Source organism: Carassius gibelio, chromosome A13 (assembly GCF_023724105.1).
Source record: "Carassius gibelio isolate Cgi1373 ecotype wild population from Czech Republic chromosome A13, carGib1.2-hapl.c, whole genome shotgun sequence".
In the NCBI taxonomy this organism is placed as follows: Eukaryota; Metazoa; Chordata; class Actinopteri; order Cypriniformes; family Cyprinidae; genus Carassius; species Carassius gibelio.
Genome location: NC_068383.1, coordinates 21,986,418 through 21,996,695, shown reverse-complemented (window position 1 = coordinate 21,996,695; position 10,278 = coordinate 21,986,418). Strand labels below are relative to the sequence as shown.

The 10,278-nt window shown below is 38.7% G+C and overlaps 1 protein-coding gene across 4 annotated transcripts in view; it reads left to right on the top strand.

Annotated features, from left to right (window-relative positions):
• Positions 1 to 1,562: 1,562 nt before the first annotated feature.
• LOC128026500 (cullin-9) overlaps positions 1,563 to 10,278 on the top strand; it is a 53,447-nt gene continuing 44,731 nt past the window's right edge. For 3 of the 4 annotated variants that reach the window (XM_052613735.1, XM_052613734.1, XM_052613733.1), the window contains exons 1-2: positions 1,564 to 1,737; positions 3,474 to 4,130. In XM_052613735.1, the coding sequence (XP_052469695.1) occupies positions 3,479 to 4,130 (652 nt within the window). In that variant the 5' untranslated portion in view covers positions 1,564 to 1,737; positions 3,474 to 3,478. Of the gene's footprint in view, positions 1,738 to 3,473; positions 4,131 to 10,278 lie in introns of all 4 variants that reach the window. The other variant, XM_052613737.1, reaches the window with a different exon arrangement.

The following is a 10,278-nucleotide window of genomic DNA, read 5'->3' as shown; positions in this document are numbered from 1 at the left end:
CCAAATCTGTAGCGATTTAAAATTAGAGGCAATCACTGCATTTTAATCATGATCCAAACCATGATGCTAGAAGCATACATGTAACATAGCCTACATGAGCAATTTCTGATTAAATTGTATAATTTCAAAATTTGAAGCAAAAACAGAATGGTTACTTTAGCTTTGTGAAATTATGGTACAGAAAACTACCATAGGCTATAAGAGCAGACAAGTTGACTGAGATGCAATCACACTCTCTGACAGCAGGAGGCACTTGTGGGACAGAAGCGATACAGCGTTTCTTTGGTTATCGATGTGAATAGCCATCCGCCACATTCACCATAACAGTAACATAAGTTACCAATGTTTCAAAATTTGTAATATTGAGTTAATACATTTAAAAACAAAAGCCAACACATTCTCACATGTGAAAGGTTATCCCGTTTCTTCGGGAATTTAAATCCCGGTGGTTTTTACAACTGTCGGCTGTGCAGGATTGTGGTATCTTCGAATATTCATTGATTATTATGTTGAATGACGTCTAGTTAACCTGTAAAGATGGCTTGGCGCTGTCTAATGAGGACTTATCTTATACATATCTATGTTATGAACACTACTTTAATTGCATTATACAGAGAGGAGATGAAAATAAAATAAAATCTTAACTTTTTTTGAAGACAGTCAGTTCCTCACAGGGATATACATTCATGTAAACCCCTCACACCCAACTGAATATTTAGGATTTTCTTCCAATATTTCGCTCATCGTGAACAGTGGGTTTGCTCTTCTCCTCTTTGCTTCCATCTTTGGCCTTTACTGTTAATTAATTAATGACTATCATCTTAAGCCATAATGAGAAATCGATTTTGTTTCGATATAGGACCATGCAGCCCTAATTAAAATAGCATTAGCTATAAATAAATAAACAAACTTGGCTCGTTTATGGACCGCCCGAAATATAGGCTAAAGTATTAAGGCTACTCCTGAATTTAAAAGTTAGTAGAGGTAAAATGCTGAAGCATTTATTCTGCATAAAGTTGTTGGTTTGAAGAATTTAGACTGCTTGTAGAAATACATTTTACAAAAAAAAAAAAAAAACCCGAAGAAAAAAAAAACACTGCACTGATGTTCTCAACTATGCAGCAGAATAAAGCAAGATATCAGTGCTTGAGGCTGCTGTAATAAAGACCACAGCAGGTTAGGTGTTGTTTTTGCAAACTTTATTCACGTTGGCTGCTGACAATTCAACACTGCCATCCAGTGTTTAAAAAGCAGAAGACAATATTAAAGGTATTGTAGGGTGAATTCCAAGTTAAGATTTTTTGTAACATTATTTATGTGACAGCCATAGACTGTGGACATAGCCTATAGACTATGTATGTATCTCTCTCTCTCTCTCTCTCTGTCTCTCTTTCTCATAGTCTGAGCAAATGAAACAGTGATAAAATGATTTATTATGCACATACTTACTGTAGAAGTAGGCTATCATCACTAAGAATGATCAAGAATATACGATAAGGAGCAGTAGCTTGCTGGTATTATTAGTTCCTCCACGCCTGTAGATGGCAGTAGCGTGTCGCTGCACCCAGACATTGGCGCACAGGCGTGCTTAACTCATACCTGTTCCACAGACTTATAACTACACAACAGGCAGCAAAAACGACTTCAGGCTGGGCAACGATACGCTACCACGGAGAAGAAAACTCCATCCGCCCCGGGGGAAAGTCGAGAAGGAGGGGAGGCCCTGCGACACCGGAGGTGAGTCCGAGCGGGGTTCTGGAGCTCGCGGAGGCCGTTAGTTTGTTTTTGACACAGAGGCCGCACTGACAGCTAGTTACAGCATATGTGTGTCCTGCTAGCGACGCGACGCGACTCACTCGCACGCCCTCGAAGCCGCGCGCCGCTGGCTCGCGTGGCTTTCACTCTGTAGAGTTTAGTTTTTAACGCGTTTCAGTTTGACGCGTCGCGTCACGTTCCTCACTCGCAATGTTGATGTTAGCGCTAATGCGCACTTGCTCAGCTTAGCACTTTTATCATCTCAGGAGAAAAAGCAGCGCGTCTGGAAGAGTTTAAACCCCGTGAGAGGCGAGCACAGAGCGGGCTGAGGTCAGTGGATCCTCCGGAAGACGTCGGGCCCAACTGTCGCCAGCGACTCTGAGAAATAAAAGAGTTTAACTGCTGGGTGACATGCAAACCGTGCACATTCATAAGATTTCTTTATGAACTTGAAACTTTGTTTTCGAGAATAGCAGTTGATGTTCTGTTGTCACGTGTCACAAAACAATCTGACCCAAAAATGAAAGGTCTGCCCCTTTTTATTTTATTTTTTATACTCCCTCTCCGCGTGCAATGATTCATGACTAAGTCCTTGAGATGGGATGACTAATATCCTAGACTTGGATCTAGAAAATTAGTTATTTTTGAAGCATTGCAGCATTGGTCACCCTTAATATCTTTTAAAGTTTCTCCTTTTTATTAGTTTGTAGTCAAACTGAGTAGTCAATGGCAGGAATACAAAGTGTCTTTTTCACAAATCCTAACACTTAAGTTCTGTCTTTTCTTAGCTTGAAATTGTCAGATATAATAATAGTTCACCCAATAATGACAATTCTGTCATGTACTTGCTCACCCTCATGTCGTTCCCAGCTTTTTTTGTTCATCATCAAAATGCAAATTAAAGGGTTTGTTCACCCAAACATTAAAATTATGTAATTAATAATAACTCCCCTTCATGTCATTCCAAACCCGTGAGACCTCCGTTTATCTTCAGAACACAGTTTAGGATATTTTAGATTTAGTCCGAGAGCTCTCAGTCCCTCCATTGAAGCTGTGTGTACGGTATACTGTCCATTTCCAGAAAGATAAGAAAAACATCATCAAAGTAGTCCATGTGACATCAGAGGGTCCGTTAGAAATTGTTGAAGCATAGTTTTTTTTTTTTTTTACTTTCAGTCCCTTCCTTTGAAAGTCAGCTGCACCCAAAACCTTGGCGTCGTCCTTTCTTTCCAAACCCATAAGACTTTGCTGAAATTAAGATATTCTTGTCCCGCACTGAAACCCCATTCACCCAAAACATCGATTCTTCAAAAGGATCATAAACGCAGTTCTTCTTCGAAACAGAAGCTCAATGTGTATGTTGATGTGCAAAAAATGTAAACGCTTCAAAAGGATCATAAATATCTCATAAAAGCACTTCAGATATGGTAAACAAAAAGGTTTCTTCTTGCACATCAAGCAGGTTCAGTTTAGCTTATGTTTAGTGATACCCTCATATTGTTCCAAACACATACGTTTTTAAGCAAGTAAATAATAACAAAACTTTTTTTTGGTTGAACGAATCTTATAACTTGTACATATGAAAGGACTTTTATGTAATGCAGCACTTTTTTTTTTTTTTTTGTATTCAGCATTTCGGGTGTATGATGTAATGTGAGATATTATAGTTGTGGATTTTAAGTCTTATATCCTCATTCCATCGCTCTTTGTGTCCTCAGCTACCATGGTGGGTGAACGCCGCAACGGCAACCTGCTGGTTCAGCTGGGACCGAAGCTCCAGGCTTACCCAGAGGAGCTCATCCGTCAGAGGAGGACCCTCGATGGCCAGACGGAGTACCTGATCCGCTGGAGTCTGCTGGCTGTGGAGGACAGCAGCAGCTCAGGCGGCAGCAACGAGGCGAGCGGCGGCAGCAGCTCGGGCGGAGGAGGCTCTAGTGGCTCCACCTCGGGAGAGAGCAAGAGCGAGAGCATCCTCATGTGGATGTCCACCGAAGACGTGTACGCCAACTGCCCCACTCTGCTCGGCAAGCGCAAGGCTGACTCCCAGAGGCCTCAGCTGGAGGAAGAGGAGCGGCCCAGCGGACAGTTCCCCGCAGATGTCACCTTTGACGAGGGAGAGCTGCTGGATATGAAAGACGACGTGAAGAATCTGGTGCGCCGCGCCCGGAAGCAGATGGCTAAGAACAGCGACTTCGGGATAAGCATCACGCACACCATCCACGTGCTGAGCGCCTACGCCAGTATCGGCTCGCTGGTGGGAGTCTTCAAGGAGACGGGCGCTCTGGACCTGCTCATGGAGCTGCTCTGTAATAAAGAGCGACAGACCAGACGCAGCGCTGGAAAGATGCTGCGAGCCCTGGCTTCTCATGATGCGGGTAAGCAAGGCTGTTTGCAGCAGGGCCTGGATTTCAGATTTTGGTGACTCTTATTGGAGGTATTTTGTTTTAATTTGAGGCGGGAGTTAGGTTTTTTTTATACATTTTTTTTTTAACTACAATCATCCAGTCTAAATGTTTCCTCACTCTGTGTGTTTGTTTTTTACAATTTATAATGTTAATTCTTATTTATATTGTGAGGAAGATACTTTGAGGTGAGGAAAAAAAACGTTCAAACTTTGAATTGAATTTATTTTAACAAAAAAAAAAGATCAGTAGTAAAATAAGAATAGATTAATGACAAGCAATGGCACAAGCAAACTAAAATTAACTATGCGTTTAGTTTTTCAGGTAGTAATATTAGATTCAGAAATATTCAGGTACAGAAACAGAATAATATGTTTAACTTTAAAATAACCTTGGTTAGTCTTCAATGTATAAATAAACATTAATGACTGACAGCAGCAGGTTTATTTAGGTTGCTGTCTCTTTAAGACCTCATGCACGGATCAAACTGTTACACAAGTTTTGTTTCTCAACTGCTTACATTCACTTAATCGCCTGTATACGACAATGTAAATAGACTGTTGACATGAATACTCATCAGGACGGCCACTTGGACATATTTTTGTATGTATTTGGCCGTTTACGTGCATTAAGCCATGCGTGTGTGCACGTCTTGAGTGCAAGGCGGCTGTTTTTATAGTCTATGGTCCGCTCACAGAAGGGTTCTCACAGTCACAGAGCGAGCAAGTACTGAATTGAGCACTTTAATGTTTAAAATTGTAATATTTAAAAGCACGTGCAAATAGTAATTTCCTGCATTACAAGCGTGGAAACTGAAGGAATCTGTAGAATTATGCACAATCGAAGCCTCTTTATGATAAGTCATGTCACTCGGCGACCATCTCTGAAACGCCTCTCGTGCATCCAAGTGCAGCTCCTATCTCTGTGAATGGGGAAACGTGCTCAGTCCTAAGAGCACGTCTCAGAGCGCTGACTGTTCGGGACGCTTCAAACAGCAGCTGCAGTGATGTGTGGCTCTTTCATTCAGAAGGCGTGGCTTATTGAGCGTTGGATTTTCTTCATTTAAAACCATACGAGTGACATGTCTTGGGTATTCTATAGATACTATTCAGTTTCATGCACAGACCGATTGTTTTTTGTCTTTACACATCAATGTATCATCACAAGCCACAGGGTTTAATTTGGTTTTGTGTATTTTCTTTCTTTTTTTTTTTATTGTATGTTTTAGCCGTGATTCACCTCCATTGTAAGACTGACAGGCTGCAACAGTTTGTGTTAAAGGGGTCATATGATGTGATTTCAAATTTTCCTTTCTCTATGGAGTGTTACAAGCTCTTGGTGCATGGAGAAGATCTGTGAAGTTTCAAAGACTAAACTCTCAAATCCAAAGAGATATTCTTTATCAAAGTCAAGACCCTGCCACGCACCCCTAAAACACCTCATTCAAACACGCCCCACATGTGTTTATGGAAAGGGGCATTACATTTTCGACGAGTGCTTGCAGTGTTCGGCCAATCACATTGCACTGGGTCAGCTGGCGAATCAGAGCAGGCTGCAGTTTGTGTTTGAAACTGTCAAGCTATATGTTTGAAAGAGGCGGGGCATAGAGGACCTACAATAATGTACAGTATTTAATTTTTTTTTAATTTTTTTTTTATTAAAGCATGTCAACATATTCTGTTACACCAAATACACCAAATAATGGTCTTTAAAAAAGCATCATATGACCCCTTTAAAAATCTTTGTGTTCTACTGAAGAAACAAAGTCACATACATCTTGAATGCCCATTCTCATTTTTGGGTGAACTATCCCTTTAAGTAAAGACTCATTGTATTGGCATCAGACCACGGCCCAAGTTTGCTGAAGCCTCCAGATTCCCGGCAGTGTGCTGTGAGGTATTGGGTAATGTGAGTCATCAGTGAAGCGCACAGAGCTGTGTCATGGCGCTCTCAGCACTGCGTGTTGGCAGTGTCTCAAGATTGTACTGATTCTTTAGGACCCTACTGGACTAGATGAGATAACACTCTGTATTTTTAAGCACAAGATCGACTGAGCTCTTTGGTCATGATCAATATTTTTTTTTTTGAGCTATGCCTAAGATTAGAAAAATAACTAGTGATGTTAATAAATCAAACACATAGAGGCGGAAATTATCAGATTGTTCTTGTGGCACATTCGTACAGGATGAGTGAAGCCTGTGATTTTACTCGAATCTCCCAGATATGAATGTTCCTTACCACATACTGCTATACATTTCATCCATCTCCGTCTAATCATTCAATTTCGCTTTTCTTAAAGTTTTCAGCTTTCTCTCGAGTTCTTTTTCAAGTCTTGAACAAATTGGCACAAAATAATGTCTTGATGAGTATTGATGTAAAAACAGTTGGTTAGGTCTTAAGTGAACATTTAAATATCGGATGTGCATTAATATAACGGACCCGTGAAAAAGAGAGAGTTATTCACTGCTCCTAACGAAGTACTAACTTATGTAGCTTTAATGGATATTTGTGTATATTTATGGCAAACAATTTTAGGTATGTGGAAAACGCGGGCGGAATCCAGTCATAAAAATGGAATTCAATGTTACGGAATTTGTCAAAATATGAATGAATGAATCACAAGTAGGTCATTTCACTTAAATCAAATCGCAATGTAGACTAGTATCTGTCAAAATTAAGCTGGAAAAGTCCATTTAAATATGAATCTTGCATGTTCTGTGTGTCTGTGTTAAAGAATGGTGCAGAAGCGTGGTTTTGTTTATTACACACATATGGAAGCGCGCGTTACGCTCATAGTGATTTTAGCATCTGCTGTATCACTAAATGATGACGTGAACACATGAACAACATCTCCAGAACTGCACTGAGAGTCTCTTCATGAGCATTTGACCGTTTGATTTGAGTAAAACTAGCGTCACATCACGTACACAGAACTGTAAAGGTATTCACAGCAACCCGTCAAAATAAGTCTGTTCAATTTAAAGACAAGTATTTGCCAGATATTTAATTACTATTGTTCTGCAGAATGTACATAACCTACTACTACTACTACTAAAAAGAAAAAACAAAACACCTGGAGCATTTCACATTATTCTGTGTTCCCCCTCTCTTCCACTTAGACCACAGTCACACCTTTTTTTTTTTTTTTTTTTTACCTTTTATAGATATTCTATCCTTGTTAATTGCATGTTATGTTTTGTCATATTCTTAACATTCCATTAAGTTTAATACTAATAATAAATAAAGCAATAAATTATTACAAATCAAAGTTATAGCCTACATATAAAACTGCGACAAGTCACTGTCTCAATGAGCCAGGTTTCACGTCATTCTTTCATTCACGGAAAAAAAATGCTGTATTTAAGAATGGGTTATTAATCACAGACTCATTTAAAGCCGCTGATTCGTTCACTAACAACACCGCTTGCTTGGAGATGCACACCAGATGATGTGGAATTTTTTGGAACTAACATGACACTATTGTGTTTAAAATGTAGGCTACATTTAAAATGTTAAATGTTAACTTAAATGTTAACAGGTTATGTGTGTGTTTCAAAGAGAGTTTAAATCGATCTCAATGTACAGTGCGTTACCAGTATTTGCTCTTCATGCTATTAAGTGAAGATCTGCTGAAAGATACATTTGCTACAGCAGCATATTCAGTGGGCATCCTATCAATTTGATTGGATATCATGTATTTGGAAATTTACGGCACTCCCATTTTCTTGTTTTTACAATAAAAAAAAACACAATTTTGTCAGAAATATATGTTCAGTTTTAGTCTTAGCCTACTTTAAGCTGGGGTAGAATTAAATGAATGCCAAAGCTCAGAAATGTGTTTGCGCACCACCTCACGTACCCCCAAGGGTACGCTTACCCCAGTTTGAGAACCACTGCTCTAAACTATGAGCACTTTTATATTACTATAAGATTACAATTATCAACAGAGTCCAAACTTAATTTTAATTACTATTTATAAAAAATATATATATATATATATATATATATATATATATATATATATATATATATATATATATATTAGGGATGTCAACGATTAATCGATGATCGATTAATTGTCGATAAGAGATGCAATCGATTAAGGCTATCGATGGTCGGTTAACCGATTCAATGTTGGGCTGCGTGCGGCTCATGCGCACTCAACACGTGCGAGCGGCTGTGAGTGACGGTGACGATATATAAAAGCATCATCATTCATTCACAATGTACAAATTAAGCTTTTAATGTGATTTAAACTTTAAAGTACATTAAAATAGAAACAACATAAAAGTTCTTCAACATTAAATGCAATAGAAATGTAGTTACTAATCATTTCATCAGATAACTGTTTTATATCGTGCGCTTTGCAGGGCTGCGGGACACAGTGACAGGACAGGTAGTCTATTCATTCCTACAACTTGTTAATTCATTCCGACGAATTATTAATGTGGCAATTGTCCATGTTTCATTAATTTTGTTCCCTAAATAACCCATGATTTAAGTGAAATAAGGGAACAAATTAATAAATCGAACGAATTCTTAATTCATGAAATCTTTAATTTCCCTTCCCATGTTTACCACAGTAAGAGATGCGAAAACAGTTATTAAAAGCGAAAGATAATAAACCTGGGAAATTAGAGGGTTAGACTATGAAGATTTAGGAAAAGAAACGATGCCTAAATATACTGAATTTGTGGAAATTCGTGACCAACCGGCAAACCAGAACAAAGCCGCGTAAATGAAGACTATGGGGTCCAAAAGCATGGTCGCGATCTAACATTTTCCAGTTAACCTATTATTCCTCTAATAAACAAAGATTTTATACCACACTTGTCATAATCAGATCTTATAATTTCTAAATAAATAATTGCTGGATTCAAAACAGCGATTAATAGGCGCTGTGACCGACACATTCCTGGAGCATTCACTGCTGTCACTAAACGGTGACGCCGAGCATCGTTCACAAGTTTCTGCATGGACCTGACTATGGCACAGGTTCTAAGCCCTGGGACAAAATGGGATGCTTTAAGGAAAATTTATAGCCTACTAAGTAATAGGCCCAACATAAAAATAACAATTTGTTTTCATGTTTTTTTTTTTTTTTAAATAGGCTATGCGAAATATATCCGACTTAAATAGGCTAATTAAGATTAACGGATTTAAAACAGAAGTGTGGGCGCTCCATAAGTTCACAAAAAAAAAAAAAAGGATGACAACGCATTCTGTTTGTTTGCTTTATTTTACAAGAGCACAAATCTTCTGTTTTTATTGTGAGTGTGCACAAATGAAAGTAAACACTTTTGCGGAAAATATATATTTTTTTTAATGTCTCAGCTGTTTCGATCGCCCCGGAGCCTGCTGCACACGTATATTCTAGCGATTCAAACTTACATCGCAGTCTGTTCATTATCAAAATAAAATGTCAACTAAACATTAAAAGGTTACACTGGTCAGTTTAAATAGACAGTAGTATACCGGTCCACTCTGCTGTTATGCCAAGGACGTATGCGAATGCGTGTTAAGTACAAGCCTAGTTTACATTATAAATAATAGTTTAACATTCAAATACATTGCGAATATGGAAACATTTCGATTTGTGCCGAATGAGACATGAGCAATAACCTCCAAATAAATCTAGCAAAAGCCGCGCTCGCTCATCCTCGTCTGCACGCATGCACTGTCACGATCTAATGCGCTGTGTGCCGGATTTTTAAAAATCTGACATTTTCTAGGACAGAATCCAGCAGGATCAAATTAATGTGAGCAACTGTGTTTTGGTGCAGCAGCGCCGATGTAGTTCACTTAATGTGCAGCGCAGTCACACGCGCTCCACATTTCGGATAATTTTATACAATAATGTCAGTTGAAAACATTGCAATTGTGCTTTAAAATACAACAACGAGCACCACAAAACCATTTAAAGAGGCACGTTCAGCGTTCTCCGTGCGGGATTGGAAACTGTCAACAAAGTAAAATGACCTCAAAAGTATGGCGCGCTCTCTTCATTTTATCAAATGATCATAATCGCATCTATTCATTTTATAATCCTGCTACTAGCATTTTATTCAGACTAAAACCTCTTTAATTCAAGTGAGAAAGCGTTTTGTGTGTGTGTGTGACA